Source organism: Cydia pomonella, chromosome 8, assembly GCF_033807575.1.
Source record: "Cydia pomonella isolate Wapato2018A chromosome 8, ilCydPomo1, whole genome shotgun sequence".
NCBI classification, from domain to species: domain Eukaryota; kingdom Metazoa; phylum Arthropoda; class Insecta; order Lepidoptera; family Tortricidae; genus Cydia; species Cydia pomonella.
The window spans coordinates 4092708-4116594 of record NC_084710.1 but is presented as its reverse complement, the minus strand read 5'-3'; the positions used below and the strand labels follow the sequence as shown (position 1 = coordinate 4116594).

At 38.3% G+C, this 23887-nt stretch overlaps 1 protein-coding gene across 2 annotated transcripts in view; it reads right to left on the bottom strand.

The window, feature by feature from the left end:
- Positions 1 to 23887, bottom strand: part of LOC133520264 (acetylcholine receptor subunit alpha-like) — a 120593-nt gene that overhangs the window by 5228 nt on the left and 91478 nt on the right. For both annotated transcript variants that reach the window (XM_061854639.1, XM_061854640.1), the window contains exons 7-8: positions 23370 to 23516; positions 6827 to 7021 (exon numbers count right to left, since the gene is read on the bottom strand). In XM_061854639.1, the coding sequence (XP_061710623.1) occupies positions 6827 to 7021; positions 23370 to 23516 (342 nt within the window). The remainder of the gene's footprint in view (positions 1 to 6826; positions 7022 to 23369; positions 23517 to 23887) is intronic.

Below are 23887 nucleotides of genomic sequence, written 5' to 3'. Positions count from 1 at the left end.
AATCATTTTTAAGCCAAACTATGAATATCATCATCAAACAAAAATTAGGCTACAGAAACATTTTTAGAAGTATTTAATAGGTAAATAGTACCTACTAACATCTCGTAAACTAAAAATGAAACAAACTAAAAACGAAACGAAGACGAGAGTAGTTTGGCATAAAAATAAATGTTATGTTTGTGTAACTCTATCTGCCAACAAAACGCTACATGCGGGAGCCCGCGGCGTAAGTTGTCGTGACCTCTTTCTGTGTGGCCGGCATAGACTACCACCAACAGACTACGATTAAGGATTGGTCTATATCTGCAGACATTGCGCCTGCCAGACACATGCTCAGCTGTGGCAGACAAAATGATATTCTTCTATACAGTCTGTCGGCGTCTGGGAGGTCGTGTAACGATAGATATAAATATACATAATAGATACTACTTATAGAAAAAATACTATTTTGTCTACGCCACGGTAGCGGTACGGTCCGTGTCTCGCACGCTCAATGTCTGGGGGCCTACCGCGAAAATCGAAGTTCGTCATTTGCGGGCATTTTTTCTGTCACTCTAATGACGTCTTGGAGAGAGTAAAAGAGAAAGATCCCCGCAATTGGTGAAGTTCCGTTTTCGCGGTAGGCCTCCTGTAGCCTATATCTACGATACTCAAACCGACCTTTATGTGTATGAAGCGATTGCGAATACCGCGAGGTCACCGGTAAAAATAATAACCCCGCGAGTCACACCTATTAATCGTATATTTGTATCCTAAATCGTATTTTTTTATGACATTTACTCGTTAGCAATACTATAAATTATACCTTTAATAAGCAAAACAATCCTACTAGTAAATGGAAATGTATATAAATAAATACCTGTAAAATACTTAAAACAGGGAAGTATGTCATCTTATAGGTAGGTACAGTCCAAGGTATTAAATATCGACACGGACAAAGTGCCAAAAATATGTACACACTATATTAATTTATTAGCAATAAGGACGCGTATACATAATTTTGAGACTCTGTCCGTCTGTAGGTATCAAAAGTAGCGTATGTATAAGACTAAGTATGCGTTAACACTATTTTCAATAATCTGATACATACATATACATATAATCACGCCTATTTCCCGAAGGGGTAGGCAGAGACCACGGATTTCCACTTGCTACGATCCTGACATACCCCTAATAACAGCAAAAATAAATAATCTGATAACAGCAACAAAAAAGATATTCATGCCTCTAACTATATATAAAACAATTTGCTGAAGATACTCTTGAACACGAACCGTTGAGATTTATTTCTATTTGGAAAAGTATGCGAGGGTGGCACATACTTTCGCGCGTTGAATGTAAAACTATAGTCGACCCCTACTAACTACTACTCATAATATTTATTGACTATATGTCGTAGACGTGGATGCTAATAAAATTGGCGTTCGCTCTGGTAGTAAATTTGCATTTAATCGTCTGTGTGAAGTATAGTGGTACTTCGTTTTTATTAGCATTAGAAGTTCTTTCTAAAACTAATAAAAACGAAGTACATTTAAAAACAGGGACGTTAATCGTGCAATTTTACCTACTACTAGAGCGAACGCCCACGGATCGCAGAAGTAACCGTGCAGTTTTGATCAAGCTCTTTAATTGTTTATAATAACGGAATTAAAGTATGTAATGTCGTAATATAATTTAAACATGTTACCGCGTAAAGAGCCCGATTTGTAACCACAAGCATACTTCTGAGAAGATATTTCTAATGCTAGAAAAACGAAGTAAGTGGTCTGTGGTGGCCAGTCTATTCGGGTGCCTGCAGTTCCCGCTGAATAGTAGGAAGTGGTCGGACTTAGGAGTGGGTCAACATATTGTACAAAGGTTCTCGGCCACTAGAGATAACTGTGCAGTGTGCACACTACAATTAATGCAGTTGTTGTACTTCTCGTCAACTTCGTATAGTAAAGTCGATGAAGTAGAAAAATTGGACGGCTATGGTGACGAAAACATTTCATCTTACTTTACGGCAAATAAACATTTGCGAATAATATTTAAAACAATGGTATGCCATATTAATGATTCACAGTATGAAATTAGGGAAAGATGTTTAGGAAGTCATCATTTCCGATACAATTTTAGCAGTTATACGAGTATGGATAAGTGAACCAAAAATTCTGCCTTCTTCATAATTTATAGAATATATTGATTATATTCGTAAACACAAACAAGACAAATTACATAACATAACAAAAACATAGAAAGTATGAAGTGCCACGAAATGGCCTCATCTCAGCATGTTGCTGGTGGCTTCCAGCGCTGATCTTCCGATGAGACCATCAAGTGAGAATGATCACGAATGGTAACAGACAAGAAAACGAAATACATAAAATAATATAGAGTGAACAAATTGTTAAATAGGAAAAAGTTATATAACTAATACGAAGGCACTAAAAAGTATACCTTTATTCTTTGAATGATGAAGATAGAAATAAAATATGAACTCTCGAGAGCTATTAAAACGTTATAAACTTACCTACATGAAAGCGATTTATCGAGCAGAAAGTCATTTTTATAATTAGTTGGTCTTTATTTCAATTGCAATCTTTGAGTTTTGTAGATCAAAATTTAATTAAAAAAATAAGTAAGTAATTTATTTAGTTGTAAGATTAATCCATTAGCACACCGAGTACCTACACGTTTGAGGTGCAGTTAGCATTTAAAGATAAAACAAAGTATATGCCACCATATCTTAATTTAAATATATGTATATATTTAAGTAGATATAATTACTATATCTTTATAGCCCACGTTCTAAAATGTAATCGAAATTGGTTTTTTTATTTAAGAATACTTTTGACGCGTAATTTCATTCGCTACTATCTACTATTGATACTGACTAGACCTACAGTGAAGGCGTAACGAAGCGGTGTGTGCTAAATTGGGACGTTTAATATGATTTCCTGTTTCCTACATATCTCTCCCTGACAGCATCAACCTTTTCCCAAACGTGGACATACCTAACTGTATAAAGTCAGAACAGGGGCCCCATTTCTCGAACGGTATTAGTCTAATATTATTAGTGTGTTGCCATGGTAACCCATACGACTTGACCGCTCGCGAAATACCGTTCGAGAAATGTCCCAGGTTGTCAAATAGCCTCACATATACAGGTAGGCAACTAGGCACAACATTTGAAAGGGCGAGGCAGGCATTCATATTGGTAAGCGGCCACTGAAAACGAGCCCACGTGGCTTGTGCCCGACCTCATATTTGCCGAGTCGAGACTCTTTGTGCTGATTCAGTGCAGTTTTAGCACTTTTTGTAGATTTACCTACATTTGCTTAAACGCTTGAGACGGCGACAACAGGGTATACCTATAGTTTTATTTAAATAATCTTGTTGCGTAAAATTTGTGTCAATAACTTTTCTCTCGGAAAGAAATATTTTTTGTAAGTTTCTTGGAATGTATTACCAAATGATATTTCTATTTACCGCTACCATTTTAGTAAAGGAAAAAACATCGTGAAAAAGTTCGTATATATGCCAGAATAAATTCAAAGATTTACATGGAATCCTTTTGTAGCGTGCACAGAGCCCCACCACACTTTCGCTTGAGGCCGGAGGCCTGGGCCCAGCATGGGATGTATTATGAGCTGGTGATAGTGATAAATTTGTTCTCTCTAGCAACGGCTTAAGACATAAGTTTTAATGTCTCCGTTTGGCCCTATGGTTGATCGTAGAGAATGCCATTTGACATTAAGGCCGCCATTTGTACATTGTTGTATATATTATGTGCAATAAAGTTTAAATAAATAAATAAGTACATTAGGTCTGGCGATCATGATAATTATTGAATAAGTAATCTACATTTGTCTTTATTCGTCTTTCTATCACGTTTCTTACAACAATACTCGTGTTTATAGCTACAATAATAAGTGACCTACATAAAACAGTGTCTTATTAAGTTTGCCATATCAATAATAATTCAATGTTTTTTTGAGAACAATAATAACTGCATCAATAAATTGCTCTGATATTTAGATTAAGATGATATTTGTAAAATTTGACGATTTAAAAGTGCTTGTTGCTAGGCCTATTTGAATAAAGAATATATTGAATTTGACAGTTCGTTTATTATTTCATATCCTCTTAGTTGTAATAGGGAGGTGAAATGTTGTTTGGATTTAAGATCCTACCCACATTTAACCGTTGATTTGTTGTTAGAGGATACAATAGGGATGTTTCCAATTTTCTGAAATGCTTGTATTACGTTCTATATTAACTAAAAGTTGCCCTAAAATTCCACTTTTATACTAAAAACGGCTTTAAATATGTTAAATTAACAAAATACAATTTGACGGATGCTTTTGCGCCCAAAACGCTCTTTGAAAATTGTGTGACGTCACAGTTTACGGTTTGACACATAATTACATACACACGTAGAATATACGAGCTGTCAACTGACATTTGTCATTTGTTGTTTATCGCCTAACTGTCAACAGTGTCAATCCGAGAGTTGTGACGTCATCAGAATCTTCAAAGACGTTTCGAGTTTGGTCACGTGACGTGTGCTAAAAGATATTTTAAATTCAATATTTACAAAAATATGGTCATTACAGGGGACCTAAAAGTTCTTTAACATGTTCTTATAATCCAAACGAATTTATTGGGATACAATTCTGCCCTAAGATTTGTAGATGGAAACAACCCTATTGTGATACACGAGTGTAGACATGTATTGTGGTAATTGTGCGTAATAATCTTGATTTCCCTAACTTAACTGCGCTAGTTACGCGAACACTCCGACAAGTTTAAAGATTAAGTGTGTACTGGGGCTGTTGGAAACAGGCTAATCGTATCATTCAATTCAAATAAGATAAATCAACAGTTTTGAATGATTCACGGTTAGTTTCACTACACTTAAATCGACCGGGATATAAACCGTGATTACCTTTTAGATATATTGATTTTATTGAGCTCCCGATATTTCGACGCTCAATAAAAACACTATAAAAGGTAATCACGATTTAAGTGTAATATAAATCATCAAATCAGATAATTAAAATATGAAATTAGAAAATCAAATCATCAAATTAGATTGGCAAATTAGATTTTGAAATGAAGTGCTGAAGCATTTCACGTTGTTCACAAAATAAATGCATAGGTATCATGTCAATATTAGTTAGTGTTACTCGTTACCATGGTTACGTTCCCCTGGATTACTCTTAAATCAGAAATATTTATTGTGTAAACTGTGTGTACATTTTTTGATGAATATCAACAGTTTTACCCTTTACGGGCATACAATTATTTTTAACTAGGTTTTAATATTTTATCTTAAACTATAATTTAATATACATTTAGGTTTACATAGTTATAAAATTCTTTTAAGTTATAGAAGACTTTGTCCATTAAATTTTTTTTTAAGTATCTTTTAAAAGTATTTCCTTTGAGGCTTTTTATTTCACTTGGCAGATGACTGAAGATATTAATAGCAGCTATTAACGTACTTTTTTTTATATATCAAGGTGCTAGTTCTCGGAAGTACCATATTGTACTTATATTGTAACCTGATATTTTCTTTGCATGAACGCTTTGTGAAATATTCAGGGTGTTTTTTTACAAATAGGCTTAATTCTAATATATAAATGCCGGTAAGTGTCAAAAAGCGCTTCTCCCTAAACACTTCACGTAGCGATTCATCCATGTACATTGTAAAAACAGTTTTTAAGCATCTTTTATGCAATATAAATGTTTTTTCAACATCAACAGAATTTCCCCAAAAAATTACTCCGTACGTAAGTAGTGGGTAGACTGTTCTATAATATGCACTGATAACAGTTTTTTCGGAGCAAGTTAGCATCTACTAGATTTGTTTTTTATTTATCTCATTTATATGCGACATCCAATTTAAATGCGTATCTATTTCAACGCCGAGAAAACTAACATGGCTTACGTCATCTATTGACGTATTCGCATTTGACACTACAACAGAATTAGGCACAGTTTTATAATATCTAAATTGTATAAGTTTAGTTTTATCTAGGTTGACATGGAGGTTAAGACTAAGGAGGTTAAGGAGGCTAAGCCATTTTAAAATGTTTGTTAGTACACTGTTTATAAGTTCTTGCATGCTTATGTATTTTCATGTATTTTCATTCAAAACTAAAGAGTAACGTCATCTGCATATAAAGTACACAACAATAGTAGTAATATGTCAACTGTATTTGGAAGTTCATTTAGGTATATTAAAAATAGGAGTGGGTCGAGAATACTACCTTGGGGAACTCCAAGCTGAACTTTCTCAAATGATGACTGTACCCGTGAAACTGTTTTTGTCTGAGCATTGTAACTAACAATTTCTACAGCTTGCTCCCTATTGTACAAATAAGTGTAGAATAGTTGAAGAGCATTCCTCTTATTCCAATATTTTTAAGCTGTTTTAGAATAATGTCAAAGCTTACGCAGTCAAAAGCTTTTGGCATATCGATCAAGAGGGAGGGAGGAGAGGGAGGAGTAAAACCCTGTCTGTAACCCGGTACAACCACTTCACCCTGAGTTCAGGAGCCTGACCCTGATTTTAATTCTTGTTCTCTGTTATGGATCGACCAGTGCGTGGTGTGCGTTGAACGCTCCTTTTTAGGCGTTCACATGGGCGGGCGCTGTAGTAACAAGGCATCCAGCGGTAGCAGTCTTCTTCAGCTAGTCGGTACAATACACTTACCCTGAGTTCAGATATATTATTTAGTAATTTTTTTTTTTCGTTTCGTTTTCGTTAATTCCTTCTTGCTAGGCGTCTTAAGCGGGCGCTATGGTGACAGTCTTTACCTTGCCTATACGATACACTTACCCTGAGTTCAAGTACGTTGTGTGTGTTAAATCCTCTTTACTCGGCGTCCGCGTGAGCGGGCGCGGGTGCGGCGCGGGCGGCGGCCAGGCGCCCGGCGCGCAGCAGTCATCCTCCGCCGCGGCCAGCCGGTACGGGTACAGCGGGCGCGCGGCGCCGCCGCACCGCACGACCACGCCGCATGCTGTGTACCGCGACCTGAAATACGATATTTTATTAAACATTTTGTTTCATGTCAGTATATCGGACATTTTGCAACCAGCGACGTCATTAAAATATATACAAAGAAAATAAATTTACCAAAAAAAAAACACGTATTAACTCTTCCCCTGTATTTATTACCTATCCCAAGATTTAGATACGTTCTTTAAGGGTTGTCCAAGCACTTTTAATATCCCTGTAGGCTTAGCACTGGAACGCCGTGACGTTAATTAGAGAGGGACGCTGAGCGTGCTGGCACTTAGGCACTCTGGCAGCAAACATGTTCATAGGTAGTTTGCCACCGACGTGGTATAAAAAAGTATCATAAGGTTCCTACCAAGATCAGTAAACATTATGTATTTATAACCGAAGACTTCACCTGGCTTATAAAAGATGCCATTTAAAAGGCGTAGGCTTACCGGTTATACAATACCAAAGCTTGACTTGCGAAAGAAAACATCAAATACCAACATATTGTTATTGAACCGTAACAGTATGATTTTCTCAGCCTATTTATGTAAAGTTCGTAAAAGCAATGAAGTCGTTAGGTAAGAAAGATTGCCAAAAAATATTATCATAAATTTTAGCATATTTGGTAGATTCATTCTTGCCCGTGTTTATCATCATTTATCATCCGCCATTGCAACCAAAACCGCCAACTACACGTTCTCTACGTTGGTCCTCTGCCAACGCCTCCATAATTGCACATAACAAAACCGAATGGCACGCTCGTGCTTGCGTGGAGGCTGTAATGGCTGAAAACTTTGATCGTTCAAAAACTAGTGTTACAATCGCTGTTGGCACGTTTAAAGTGAATACATTTGTGTGATACTGTGCTGCGTTCAATCCTGTAGTTAGATGGTTATAACCTCCCGGCGCCTTTAAAAACAAAACAAAGAAGGCAACGACATTACCGATGAAGCAAATAAGTATAAAGGCTATATCCTATACAGGTACATGTATACAGGCCTGTTTGCCCTGTTACGGCAAAACAGAGTATAGATAGGAAATATGTAATAAAATAAGAGAGTACCATTTTGGATCATTTGGCGTTGAAACTCTAGGTCCATGGGGTCCCAGCGCGCACAATTTTTTTACAGAAATTGCGAAACGTCTGGTTGACGTAACTGGTGACCCAAGAGCATGTGGCTTCCTCGCACAACGTATCAGTATTGCGATACAACGAGGAAATGCCGCCAGCATCCTTGTTACAATGCCTCAAGGGCCTATTTTAGATTTAAGCTAGTTATAGTAATCTTTTGTATATATCCATTATGTATATTGTTATTCTAAATAAAATAAGATACAATGTTTTGCCCAAAAATTAATATTATACCTAATTTTTTTACTGCGGCATATTGGTGATAATTTTAACAGACTTTTGCGTTTGTGTATCAAAAGTAAAGGACAACGCTTTGAAGATAATACTTTTTGTTTAAGGTAAATAATTGTAGACATTGTAGTTTTAATTTTAATGACATATTTTTTCAAAAAAACGTATACCTTTTTTACATTTCCAATTATTTATAACTCAAGATATGTTATGTGCGTTCCAAAATTGAAGCGACTTGTGACAAATTGTAAAAGTTGCTTTTAGTCGCATCTGGGCAAGCGAAAGATGTGCACGTGCTAACGAGGTCCTGCTCACCGAAAGAGAAAGATACAAGCACATGTTTAACAACGAGTATGACAAAGATGGATGGAATGCGAAAAATAATCAAAAGTAACAAATTTCTACGTAGGTAGAAATAAATAAATATGGAAGTATTTTTTGGGCTCTAAGTATGAGTTTAATTATCTATAGTTATAGAAAATCATTGCCTATTCCTAAAACTATTCTCATCATATTTTTAGGCCAACCTGTACTAACTGAGGTACCCATGACTTAGATTTTAGAGATTATGTGTGCTTTGTTAAAAATATGAGACAGAAATATCTACTCATATTCCCCTTTTACTCATAAACTAATACGAATCTGTTTGTGACAAACGTAAAATACTTTCACGTCTATTTCATTATTATGCGGTTCGCATGAGCCGTCTTGTAAAACATGTCATATTTCTCGCTCCCTTACGTTTCTTTTCACGACACATTATTCATAAATCATAAATAAATATAACACACTATACTTCCTGTTTTCTAGCAATATCTTTGAACATATTTCTGTCAGAGTTCATGTCCGTTTAGTTATATTTTTGACAATAATATGAAGAATTTTTTATATGATTCAGGGGTACTGTCATTAAATCCTGACATAATGACAATATTTAATTTAACTATTTGATAGAAGATAAAAAACAGTAACAATCGCTGGCCAGTAACAATATAAAAATACGATGACTTGACAACCTCTTCCTTCTTTAGAAGTACAATGAAAATATGTAAAAAAAAAGAATGAAACGGCACTTTGGTTTTCTCCAGCCGATACCAAACACAATAGACAGCGGTCGATAAAACTGTACACCATTTCTGTTTGTTATTTTTATTGGCTACTTGTCAAGTCGTAATAGGACGGGAAATGAGCTTTTGTATTCGCTTCAGCGGAGAAATATCCATTATAGAAGCTTCTTGCAGTGTCGGATTGATTTCAATTTATTATCTCCGGTCTAAGAACTTCTCATCCTATGAAGAATCCGCCTTAAAGGGTATAAAATAAATATTTCTCTTAGTCAAGTATTTTAATTTATTCTTAACCATAAAGTCAAAAACCCGTTAACGTCTTTATAAAACGATAACGTTTTAAACTTTCTTTCAAACAGACAGTGGTTTACGTTATCTCATTCGTATTTAAAAAGTCGCTGAAGTTTTTCGACGTCTCCAACTTCCCTGAATTACTACCGCAACTCAATTAAATCGCTGTAACTCGGCGCTCGCTGTAATTTAACTCTTCCGAGGCAGATGCTTAATAAAGTCATGTTACCCGAGTAATCTCGAGATCCATTTAGGTACATAATGTTCTAAAACCGCACAGCGTCGGTGCTAGACCACTTGGGCTGGTAATTGATAGCTTGACTAAGTGAAACAGTACCCAGCCATGATCCGTAAGCATTTACTCATACCAATTGATACAGGAGAGAAGCGACAATTCCCTTACATATTTAAACAGTCTCGGCGCCTAACAAGCGCCATTTTATTGTTTACGAGGAAGAGCACTGAATCATCCAACGGTACAAGATCAAATAAGTTGTTTACAACTGTAGCGGACTGGAGCTAGAAATTTCGCTGTGTGGTGAGCGTAAATTGCAGTTTGTTACACGAGCTTTAAGTGGATAAGTTTATAACTTAATCAGTATGTACGTATACGGAGCGAGCAAAATTAGACATTTGCCTCAGTTCTATCTACGCAGGTAGAAGATGATATATATAGGTACCTAAATACTTAACCTCGGGTTTTGGTGTTGGTACTTAGATTTAAATTATAGTAATATGAAAACTTTTTCGGTAACACTTTTATTTTAAGAGAAGTCCGTTACAATACCTTACGGCCCGATTCGAAGAATAATTAAGACAAGTTAAAGATCTTGGAAAGATCTATAAAATATCGATAACTAAACGACATCTCGAAATTGACGTTTATTTCGATTCCGCTGTGATCCCAATAAGATCTATGTACGATATTTCTAACGTCAAAGTGACACTGGTTTCCCGAATCGAGCTGCTTCTGTCAATTATACGACATACAAACGATATCTAAATGAGAACTTATCTAAACCAGAACTTATCGTTATCGTATTTCATTCTTCGAATCGGGCCGTAAGTACCTATCGGATTCAACAAGGCGCCTAATGTATCTGCCACACTCTAATAGGTTTACAAATAGAAATATAAATATCTCTACTGTTCGCATGCAGAAGTGTCTGATACACTCTAAAGCTTTACAAATAGAGACATATCTCTATAAGGAAGTCGTACCCACGTAAGTTAACGCGTAAACCTGTCAAAACTATTGCAGCTAGAGGTACCTACTTTTTATAAGTTTTTATTTAGTTGCACTTATCCAGTTACTCCCGTTGTCTATAATCAAATCTTGCAAGTTTTTGACCCACTTCCCGGTTTCTGATGAAGATGAAAATTTGCATACATATGTAAGTCGGGTGACAATGCTATATTATGATACCATCGAGATTATCTGATGATGGAGACAGGAGGTGGCCATAGGAACTCTGTGATAAAACAACTTAACCTAATTGTGTTTGGGGTTTTGAGGATTGTTTCGATAAGTATTAGTTGCTTGTGGAAAGAAAAGTACACTCAGCGATAAAAGCTTTTACCAAAAATTCAATTTGTGCCAAAAACTTATCTTTAATGAAACTCACAGAGAAAAGTAAATATCTATCTAACCAAACCTAACTTTAGGTGTTCGGTGCTTTAACTCTATTCTCAATAAGGCTAAGTCATAAGCTAGCCATATATATTTACGGTAACGACTGCAAGTATCAATAAGCGATACGCAAACACGTAAGGTATCCACTTAATTTTTATAAACACCCTTATAAAGCGAGATAAGCTAAGTAAGCCACAGGCTATTTATCATTTATTTACGACGCTAATAAAAGCTTTCGCGTTATCAGGCATTATATAAAGATTTAGATAAATCCTTTCATAACACGCGTAATATTTTTATTCATTTGACATGTTTTGAAAAAGGGATAACCTCGCCGCAACTAAAACTGTTTTGGGTATGTCTCAGGGGACCTCGTTGAGCCGTAACACGCTGTCGAGTTTAATCTTAAGAAACTGAGATGGAAGAGAAAAAATACAAGATCAATATCAAATGAGATTACAGGAAAACGCAACCGTTTCTGTTTCACTCGCACTATCTCGAGGCGTATGTGATCTAAACTTATGAACGAATGAAGGCGTCCAGAAGCGGCATTCTATATAACGCAGCGGCTTACGTGAGCGAATAACTCGCGAACGCGAAGCGGCGTGGCGCGGGTCAATCAATTCTTTAATATCTATGGAAGTGTCCTACGTGGACATTCTCGAATGCTGTGGGCCGCCGCGCCGTGCCGCGCCGCTTCGCGTTCGCGAGTTATTAGCTCACGTAAGCCGCTGCGTAATGTAGATGAGAATTGTGCCCAAATTTTATACTCTTAACATGTCGGTAAGTGATAAGATCTTTCTACTTGCCTTTCGACTGACATGTTTATTTCAGATCTGGAGACCAAGCCAAGATGACAATCGTTTGCAGAAAACTAAACGAAACGCTCTCTCTATCACTCTTCCATATTAGTGCGATAGACACGGATAGCGTTTCGTTTCGTATCACTGCGATAAACTGGATCTATTACTAAAAGTTCTCGTTAGATCCATGGCATCGGTCCGAAGTTGGATTTAACGAATAAAAAAATTCTCACTAGATCTATTTTGGATCTATAGAGAATGAAGGAACGATTATTACGAGTATATTGGCTAGCACTAGCACCTTACTCTGCAACTTATATTCTACTGATTCTGTTGGGCAAGTTGGGCAAGGCATTCGGCTTGCTATGTCTACGAAACTTTGTTTAGGTCAGTAATGAAGGTATAGATACGAGTAAGACTAAATAAAATATAATTTCTAGTGGTGTTTATTTAAGCTTAATTGCTCATAACACCTTATTATAAGTTACCAGTGAGCACAAATAAGTGCGACGTAACTACTAGTTTCCAGTTGTAAAACTCGTGAATAGCAACGGAGGTTATGTACCGGTAGTTCAGGAGACAAAGCAAGTTCCTGCCGCGGCTCGAGGCACTTGTTGGCTCGAGTTGCCCGCTGTCGGCACCTGGGCGAGGCAACTTCAGCGGCAGACCTAAACTTGTATCTTAGCTATCTGAATTGTATGCCGAGTGTAATTGACGTTTACAGTTTGTTAACTGCAAAGATTAATTCGCATAGCCCAATTTTTTGGGGGCAAAAAGGTAGCAGTGATTAATTAAATATCGACTCAAGTGTTATTGATATTGATAGCGAGCAATTTCTAAATCACGATACACTCATCCTTGAAGTAAACGATAATAATTAAGAATGTTAGTTCCATTATTATATTCTGGAAACCTCTTTCATTTATTATTATTGCAACTGTAAATACTAAGTTGTACAACGCCATCTATGGAAAAAGATGCAGGAAGTACGAAAATTTGAGACCACGATAGGTTTGCCGAGTCGAACGCAGTCATCGCTTTTAGTTCCCGCACGATGCAAATAGCCTTGCATGGGTAATGTGAATATGTGAAAGTACCAATATGTGAACGGGAAGACTCTTAAGATTTTTATTAGAGGTGCATTCTCTATTAAACACGATATTTTCACTCTCTAGAATGTTATACGAGCGTAGCGAATCCCAACGCAATTATCAAAACCTAGAAGTAATAGTATAACTAGTGTACATAATTAGTAGTTATATAACCGTTGGCTTTCTTCTTCGTGGCAAGGGAATACATGTATTATTATAACATGCATCAGAAAAAGTATATTTTTACGGTACAAAAATTGGGCTGTGTCACTTTCCGACCCATAAATTTTGTTATGCGTAAAATTACGTCGATGGGTTACTGAATGAGACTAAAATGTATATGTATAAGATGTGTATGTGAAATAAAAGGGGTATCTATATTTTCTTATATGTATGTAATAATGAGAAAAGTGTATTGTAAAAGCGCAGTCGATACCTTGTCTTAAGTAGGCATAACTGTTAACTGTTGCGAATTTGTGAAACGTATGTCTCAAATCATGGTCTTAAATATAACGCAACCATGAGTCAGTTCATGGTGTTTGAGTGCGGTCGCAAGAAGACAATGGATGCTCCTGCTATTTGCCTCAATGGTACCCCCATAGATAGAGTGAACCATTTTAAGTACCTAGGCCATGTTCTCGCGACCGACCTCAAGGACGACATGGATATGGAGAAGGAACGAAGGGCCCTGTCGGTCCGGGCGAATACGATCGCCCGCTGATTTGCAAGGTGCTCAAAAGAGGTTAAAGTCACACTGTTTAGGGCATTTTGCACTTCCCTCTACACTTGCAATTTGTGGGCGCAGTATACGCAACGGGCATACGGGGCCCTTAGGGTCCAGTACAATAATGCGTTCCGGGTGCTGATGGGGCTGCCCCGTTTCTGTAGCGCATAGGGGATGTTCGTGACGACGCGCGTGGACTGTTTTTATACTACCATGCGTTCACGCGCAGCATCTCTGGTGCGCCGGGTGCGTGGCAGTCCCAACAGCATCCTACGAATGATAGTGGATAGGGTTGACTGTTCCTACTTGTCGCATTGTGAGGGATTGCATTCCCCCATCAGTGTTGTTTTATTTTAAATTAATGTTTGCTGTACCTACTAACCCCTTAGTTTGTAAGTTATACTAATAAAAATATGTGATACATGAAATAAAAATATACATTTATTCATTCATTATTTATATTATAACGGTACGATAATATCCGTCAATATCTTCTAATTCTTAGACAGGTATATTTGCTTAAGCCATTAGGATTGAGTAAGATGCGTAAAATCTAAGACAATTTCGTGCTTCGAATGTGAAAGGTAAACGAGATGGCGCTGTACAGCTCCATACATTTTCCGTTAACTCTGATTGTCAAAAGTAGACGTTTGATAACTCAGTGACCGCAAAGCATATGGCGCAGTACAGCGCCATCTGTTTTAGATGTCAAACTAAGGGGCACGTTTTTTTCTTAGACTAGCTACCTCTCTATTACAATCAATTATCTTTGCTTAACACATTCAGTGCCAGCGCGTGCTACGCGCTACGAGCGTAGCCGACAACATGCAAAATATACCTATGAACAGAAAACCCGAGTATCGGTTCACTAGCACTGACTGCCCGATTCGAAGAATGAGAAACGATAACGATAAGTTCTGGTTTAGATACGTTCTCATTTAGATATCGTCTGTATGTCGTATAATTGACAGAAGCAGCTCGATTCGAGCAACCAATGTCACTTTGATGTTAGAAATATCGTACATTAGATCTTATTGGGATCACAGCGGAATCGAAAAAACGTCAATTTTGATATGTCGTTTAGTTATCTGTCTTTTAAAGATCTTTCCAGGATCTTAAACGTCTTAATCATTCTTCGAATCGGGCCGTGAATGTGTTAAGGTTAGATAGATACTCATTTTATAATTGTTTAGAAGTTCACAAGTCACCCCGAACAGCACCTGGTCTTATCGAACCGTCTCATTAAACGTTTGGAAGTGAAAAGCGATGTAAATTCACAGAATCGCTCCATCGCCACCGGTCCAAGTTTCGGGCTCGAGTTTACTTCCCTTAGCGACACGATGTCTACTCGCCAACTTTAAGCTTATTAATATTAAAGTTAAGAGGGAAACAAGAGGGCAACTGTGTCGGTCTTTACCAATTTATAATTAATTTACACTTGTTATTGGTCTGCGACTGAGGCTTTTAACAATATTGTTAGGTTTTGCGCATGCAACTTCTTATTATATAACAAATACAGTAGCTAAACGCAGCCGTCGGGCTCTGCTAGTATCCGGAGGCTTTTCAAAAGCACCAATAGGAGCGTTCCACATATTTTGTATCGCGGCCAATTAGAAGCACCTAAATTTAAACCACCTTTGGTACCGATCAAATATTGAAAATCACTCTTTCATTATCCTCCATACTATCAACACCCACTTTCTACATTTAACCGTTTTGGCAAGAACCCTTGTAAACCAGTACCTTTTGGAAGATTATACCTAACACTTCATTATAAATCGAAGTTTTATTTGAGTCGTCGAGATCCTGACCTGCACGGCGGCTACAATAGGCAAACTAACAATAATATTATACAATATAACTATAGATAGTTTATATTCTTACATAAGACGCATACAAAATAATTCCATATTTATTTCGTTACATAGCTACGAATCAATCTATTTGTTCATTAAGAGCCCTTAATCCTTGGAGCGTTCTCCGATTTCACGAAATAACGCTCGATAGATGGCGTTGGCGCTCGGTACGCGAGCGCCGGCAACGCGACGCGCGTTTCAATGCAGACTAGAATAATCTTGATAGTTTTCAATATAATTTCAAGCAATATTAATTTTAGTGTCATATGATATCATATGGGCACTCTTTATTTTATTGTATATGCACAGTAGTTTTTTTTTTTATGTACACTACTACTAAGTGTACAGACTACATAGTGTACTATAACCCTTGCTCTTTATTCTGTCTCTTTCACACCAATGGAAAATTAAGAAGTTACTAAATGACTGCAGGTATAAATAAAGTATATTAGTGCGATAGAGAGACAGTGTTTCGTTGTCGTATCGTAAACGATTGGCATGTCGGCCACACACTTGCTTAGTGCCTAGCCAAAATACCAATCGTTTGCGTATATTAGTGCGATAGAGAGAGAGTAGTGTTTCGTTGTCGTATCGTAAACGATTGGCATGTTGGCTACGCACCCATGATACCTAGCCAAGAAGCCAATCGATTGCGCATATTAGTGCGATAGAGAGACAGATAGTGTTTCTTTGTCGTATCGTAAACGTTTGGCATGTTGGCTACGCACCCATGCTGCCCAGCCAAGATGCCAATCGTTTGTGCATATTAGTACGAGAGAGAGACAGATAGTGGTTCGTTGTCGTATCGATTGGCATGGTGGCTACGCACCCATGCTGCGTAGTCAAGATGCCAATCGTTTGCGCACATTAGTGCTATAGAGTTTCAGTGTTATTTGAAATCACGTTATTATTTTTGACCCGAATGAAGTCCTTCCAGGTTCTTATGATGGAGTCAGGAGTTGGTCACCAGAACTCCTAATCTACTCATTATAATTCCATCGTGCTTGGGCTCAAAAGATTTGCCCTGACGAACACCATCGATCTAGATGAGGTCCAGGGTCTCATGATGGAGTCAGGAGTAGGTCACTAGAACTCCTAATCTACTCATTATAATTCCATCGTATTCGAGCTCAATAGATTTGCCCTGACGAGTACCATCGATCTAAATGAAGTCCAGGGTCTCATGATGGAGTCAGGAGTTGGTCACCAGAACTCCTAATCTACTCATTATAATTCCATCGTGTTTGGGCTCAAAAGATTTGCCCTGACGAGTACCATCGATCTAGATGAAGTCCAGGGTCTCATGATGGAGTCAGGAGTTGGTCACCATAATTCCTAATCTACTCATCATAACTCCATCGTGTTTGGGCTCAATAGATTTGCCCTCACGAGCACCATCAATCTAAATGAAGTCCAGGGTCTCATGATGGAGTCAGGAGTTGGTCACTAGAACTCCTAATCTACTCATCATAATTCCATCGTGTTTGGGCTCAAAAAATTTGCCCTGACGAGTACCATCGATCTAGATGAAGTCCAGGGTCTCATGATGGAGTCAGGAGTTGGTCACCAGAACTCCTAATCTACTCATTATAATTCCATCGTGTTTGGGCTCAAAAGATTTGCCCTGATGAGTACCATCGATCTAGATGAAGTCCAGGGTCTCATGATGGAGTCAGGAGTTGGTCACCATAATTCCTAATCTACTCATCATAACTCCATCGTGTTTGGGCTCAATAGATTTGCCCTCACGAGCACCATCAATCTAGATGATGTTCAGGGTCTCATGATGGAGTCAGGAGTTGGTCACTAGAACTCCTAATCTACTCATTATAATTCCATCGTGTTTGGGCTCAAAAGATTTGCCCTGACGAGTACCATCGATCTAGATGAAGTCCAGGGTCTCATGATGGAGTCAGGAGTTGGTCACCATAATTCCTAATCTACTCATCATAACTCCATCGTGTTTGGGCTCAATAGATTTGCCCTCACGAGCACCATCAATCTAGATGATGTTCAGGGTCTCATGATGGAGTCAGGAGTTGGTCACTAGAACTCCTAATCTAATCATTATAATTCCATCGTGTTTGGGCTCAAAAGATTTGCCCTGACGAGTACCATCGATCTAGATGAAGTCCAGGGTCTCATGATGGAGTCAGGAGTTGGTCACCAGAACTCGTAATCTATTTATCATAACTCCATCGTGTTTGGGCTCAATAGATTTACTCCGACAAGCACCATTAAATTACTATTATGATGAATAGATTAGGAGTTCTGGTGACCAACTACTGAGTCCATCATGAGACCCTCGACTTAATCTAGATCGATAGTACTCGTCAGGGCAAATCTTTTGAGCCCAAACACGATGGAGTTATGATGAATAGACTAGGAGTTCTGGTGATCAACTCCTGAGTCCATCATGAGACCCTGGACCTGATCTAGATTGATGGTGCTCGTCAGGGCAACTCTATTGAGCCCATACACGATGGAGTTATGATGAGTAGATTAGGAGTTCTGGTGACCAACTCCTGACTCCATCATGAGACCCTGGACCTCATCTAGATCGATGGTGCTCGTCAGGGCAAATCTTTTGAGCCCAAACACGTTGGAATTATAATGAGTAGATTAGGAGTTCTAGTGACCAACTCCTGACTCCATCATGAGTCCCTGGACTTTATCTAGATTGATGATGCTCGTCAGGGCAAATCTATTGAGCCCAAACACGATGAGGTTATGATGAGTAGATTAGGAGTTCTGGTGACCAACTCCTGACTCCATCATGAGACCCTGGACCTCATCTAGATCGATGGTGCTCATCAGGGCAAATCTTTTGAGCCCAAACACGTTGGAATTATAATGAGTAGATTAGGAGTTCTAGTGACCAACTCCTGACTCCATCATGAGACCCTGGACTTTATCTAGATTGATGATGCTCGTCAGGGCAAATCTATTGAGCCCGAACACGATGAGGTTATGATGAGTAGATTAGGAGTTCTGGTGACCAACTCCTGACTCCATCATGAGACCCTGGGCCTCATCTAGATCGATGGTGTTCATCAGGGCAAATCTATTGAGCCCAAACACGATGGAGTTATGATGAGTAGATTAGGAGTTCTGGTAACCAGCTCCTGACTCCATCATGAGACCCTGGACCTCATCTAGATTGATGGTGCTCGTCAGGGCAACTCTATTGAACCCAAACACGATGGAGTTATGATGAGTAGATTAGGAGTTCTGGTGACCAGCTCCTGACTCCATCATGAGACCCTGGACCTCATCTAGATTGAAGGTGCTCGTCAGGGCAACTCTATTGAGCCCAAACACGATGGAGTTATGATGAGTAGAGTAGGAGTTCTGGTGACCAACTCCTGACTCCATCATGAGACCCTGGACCTCATCTAGATCGATGGTGCTCATCAGGGCAAATCTTTTGAGCCCAAACACGTTGGAATTATAATGAGTAGATTAGGAGTTCTAGTGACCAACTCCTGACTCCATCATGAGACCCTGGGCCTCATCTAGATCGATGGTGTTCATCAGGGCAAATCTATTGAGCCCAAACACGATGGAGTTATGATGAGTAGATTAGGAGTTCTGGTGACCAGCTCCTGACTCCATCATGAGACCCTGGACCTCATCTAGATTGATGGTGCTCGTCAGGGCAACTCTATTGAACCCAAACACGATGGAGTTATGATGAGTAGATTAGGAGTTCTGGTGACCAGCTCCTGACTCCATCATGAGACCCTGGACCTCATCTAGATTGAAGGTGCTCATCAGGGCAACTCTGTTGAGCCCAAACACGATGGAATTATAATGAGTAGATTAGGAGTTCTAGTGACCAACTCCTGACTCCATCATGAGACCCTGGACCTCATCTAGATCGATGGTGTTCGTCAGGGCAAATCTTTTGAGCCCAAACACGATGGGATTATAATTAGTAGATTAGGAGTTCTGGTGACCAACTCCTGACTCCATCATGAGAACTTGGACTTCATCCGGGTCAAAAATAATAATGCAAACCCTAACGTAATTTCAAGTGAAAATGCGTTTTTCAGAAAATCGCAGCCAAATAACACTAGACCTTACTCATAGTGTTGTGTTCCTGCCGGTGAGTAAGGTTGCCAGAGCTCAACGAGGGGCGGGAGGGGGTTAGGGTCGGCAACGCGCATGTAACTCCTCTGGAGTTGCAGGCGTACATATGCGGGCCGTATGCTTGTTTGCCACCGACTTAGTATTAAAAAAAAAGTAACACTGAAAATCCATCAATAAGCGAGTCTGTTAGGCATACTGTAAAAATGAACTTTTATTAAGATTTTCTAATCGCAGTATATAGCACTTCTCGGAACTCCGTAGCTGATTACGATCGCAACGAATGCCTGACAATCGAGCACAGGTCCGTCCTCTAAGCGCGCTCCGCGCGGACTGAGAGCGGGGCGTCGCTGCTGCGTGATTTATACGTGTTTTAAAAAAATATAAATTTACGGCAATGTAGGTCCCATAGTTACGATTTTTTTTTTATAGGTTAACATAAAGTTACAGTTTGCTATAATATTATTTTTAAAGCAAAATATGCATACAATTTGCGGAAATAAAATATAATAAAACCCTGTTTTCGCCAAAAAAATGAAGAAAACTCGGAAGGTATTTTATCAGTTTTTTCAAATGAATCTTCGAATGTTAATCATTCCAGCCCCTCGTGCGAGATATGTTGAATCAAATTGTAGTCATTCATGTACCAAATGATTCTTGTTTATAGCAAAATTGAGAACCGAAACGGCACATCTCACTGCAAAATTTGGAAAAGACTCCCAAAAAACCTCATTAAAAAAGAGGTTTAAAAGAGAAAATGAAAATTTGAACTATTGGAGCCCCTAGTTTAGGAAACGATTATTTAAGTACGTTATCAGTTTTTGAATAAATACTAATAGTTACGTCGTAATCTTGAATGAAAAAGGAAGCATTTTACAAAATACGCTCGTCTGTAGGAATAAGGACTCTTTATTTTCGGATAAGCCTGTCTCTTTCTGTTTTGGTGTGTTCGTGCTCGTTCGCACGTGCACATATTTAGCTTGTTTAGGGGCAACTAAAGTGAAACTGTACAATTTGTTCAATTTAAGAGGAAAAGGGACCTGAAAATGAATTTCGAATGATTTAAAAATCCTCCTGTGTACCTTTTCAAGGCTTTTCATTGGACACATGTGAGTGTAATATTCACATACTCGTAATCTAATAGTGTAGATATACCTTACTATACTTGCTCCCTGATTATCTACAGTTGTTACGGTTCTCGATTTCAAATTATACTAGACATAACAATATGACATGTGTTGTGAATGATGCAGGACGCGTCAACAACCCTCTGGACGCTATTGTGCGCGGGTGCGGTGTCCGCTTCGTTCGCTGTTTTAACATAATCCGGTGTTACACCGCAGATTACATAATACGATCGTACATATAAGGTGTAACAAAAATAGTAAGGAAAAAGATACCGAAAAAATATTATGTTCTGAAAAATTGTTGGCCTTTGTATGCAGGGTTGGCTGACTTGGATGACTTGCCCCATAAAAATAAAGTTGTTTTTTCGCTTCAAAGAAATGTTCTTCCACTTTTTACTTATTAAAACACGGTACCAAATTTGCCCTTTAATGGATCCCCAATACTTTTTACACCTTACACCTTATAGGATGTAGGTACCGTAAGAGAAACTGGCTTTCAAATGCAGGGGTGACTTTAAAATCTCGATTTTTAAATTGTCATATTTTAATACACGAAAATGTGAGTACTAGGTAAATATGAATTCTAATGTTTAGGTACTATTTGTGTAGTAATAATAATTATGAAAAACCCTAAACCTAAACTAAAATAAAAATTCACCCCTCGGCAAGGTGCCTGTACTAATGTCCTGTGCGAGGAAGCTGCCAGCCCTACGGTCCCCACTCGCATCCACAAGCCTCTTTGATAAAGCGTACATCTTATTAGATATCTAATTAGATACATGAACAGAAAATAAATAATTATTAGAATGCTAATGTTGTCATCGTTTTAAAACTATCAAAATAAAACCATTTTAAGGCTTTCTTTTTTCGAGATATTTAGCAAAGTTTATTGATACATTGTTATTTCACCAATAGTTCCTTGAAATAAAACTGGCAGTGGAGGTTAAAATATAGTTGATGATTGTGCAGTAGGTACATACGTTCTTATAATTCAGATTCTTGCTTACGCCAGTAACGTATCTGCTAGTTATAGTTTTATGCTATCTGTATTGTTGCCGTAGGTACCATGGTACGATGTCACACCGCAAAGTTTATACGGTTAACAAAAGCGTCACCCTGATCATGTCAAACTTGTAACAATGCCGCGACCCGCGGGTCACGAAACGCACGCCCGAGCGTGCACGCTCGACGCTGACATCACCGCCATACATTGCACGGACTGGTTTTTGGCCCTAAAAACTGGCCAAAATCACTTTTATTTTATTTTAGTTCTACCCCCTTTAAGTCATTGTTTCTTAAAATTAGTACGGTCACGTCTGAAAATATAGATACAGACGATAAAGTACCAGAAATATGTATACACCTTAATATACGAGCAATAAGGTCGAGTATATATATTTTTGGGACTTTGTTCGTATCGATTATTTTCAGACGTGATAACCGCTCCAAATAATAATAAAAAAACACAAAACGCTAAGGCTATCCAACACGTGTGTAGACTCAGCCGAAAGTTACCGTTCGCCGAGTGCCCGTGTTACTGTTTGATGCGCTATAATTTCATAATTTTTAAATATTAAATAATATTTTTTTGACTGGACCGTATTGTGTTGGTTTTCACTATGGATTGTGGCGACCCAAGTAAGTAATTTTAACAAGTTAATCCCTTTTTTTTTACTTAATTTATATCCTTGTGATGTAAGCCAGAAAACCTGCTATAAAAACACATTTTGCAAGATCAAAGGAAGTTTTAATGTTTCTCACCATAAGTCAAAATTGCAATTGTTCGCTATAGAATGGACCTTATAATATGTATTTCAGCAGAAACAACCACCCCAATGCACCCCTCTATTTTTGATGGTTTTTCGTAGGCACATTTGATATTTTACGGCCCCCTCTTACTTTTGAACCATGGGTCCAAAAAAATATAAAAATAATGGTAAAACTACAGCCGAGTAAAGACTTTCAAAGAAAACTATAGCAAATATTATCGATTGAGTAGTTTTTGCATTTATGCAAAAAAGTCAATTTTAATGGACATGTAACTATGGAACTTTACATTGAGCATGGTCCAACATGCTCTTGGCCGTTATTTTTACCTTTTCCAAGGTAAAACTAAAATAAAATATTGTTAGAAAGCCATTAGAGCTACAAAATATTTTTGCCCAACCTTTAGGACCAAATACCACTCTGTGCATTGGTTAAAATAAATACAGGTATGGTGTTCGGTGTCATCATTACCGTTGCGTATACTGGGTATGGCCAGTTGTCTCAAATTTGACACGACAAACAAAACCCACTTTACCATTGGTGTCACACACATTGAAACATTACCTGGTTGTGTCGAATTTGTACTGCGGCCGCTTCATGAAGAGCAGCCGCGGCAGTATGTGGATGAAGACTCGCTTCACCCACGGCGCCATCCGGTGCGTCTGCGGCGACCGGAAGTGCACGTTGAGCACCACTACTGTCACGCATATACTGGAACAAAAGTACAGGTCAACTCTACATGTACTGTCGCCATCGTCACGCATATACTGGAATGGAACAAAAGTACAGGTTAATGTTAACTTTACATGTACTGTCGCTATCGTCACGCATATACTGGAACAAAAGTACAGGTTAATGTCAACTATACATGTACAGTCGCCATCGTCACGCATATACTGGAATGGAACAACAGTACAGGTTAATGTTAACTTTACATGTACTGTCGCTATCGCCACGCATATACTGGAACAAAAGTACAGGTTAATGTCAACTCTACATGTACTGTCGCCATCAGATATACGGAGCGGCCGAGGTGCTCACAAATATCTGAGCATGCCTTTATCATCAAGGCGTTAGAGTGC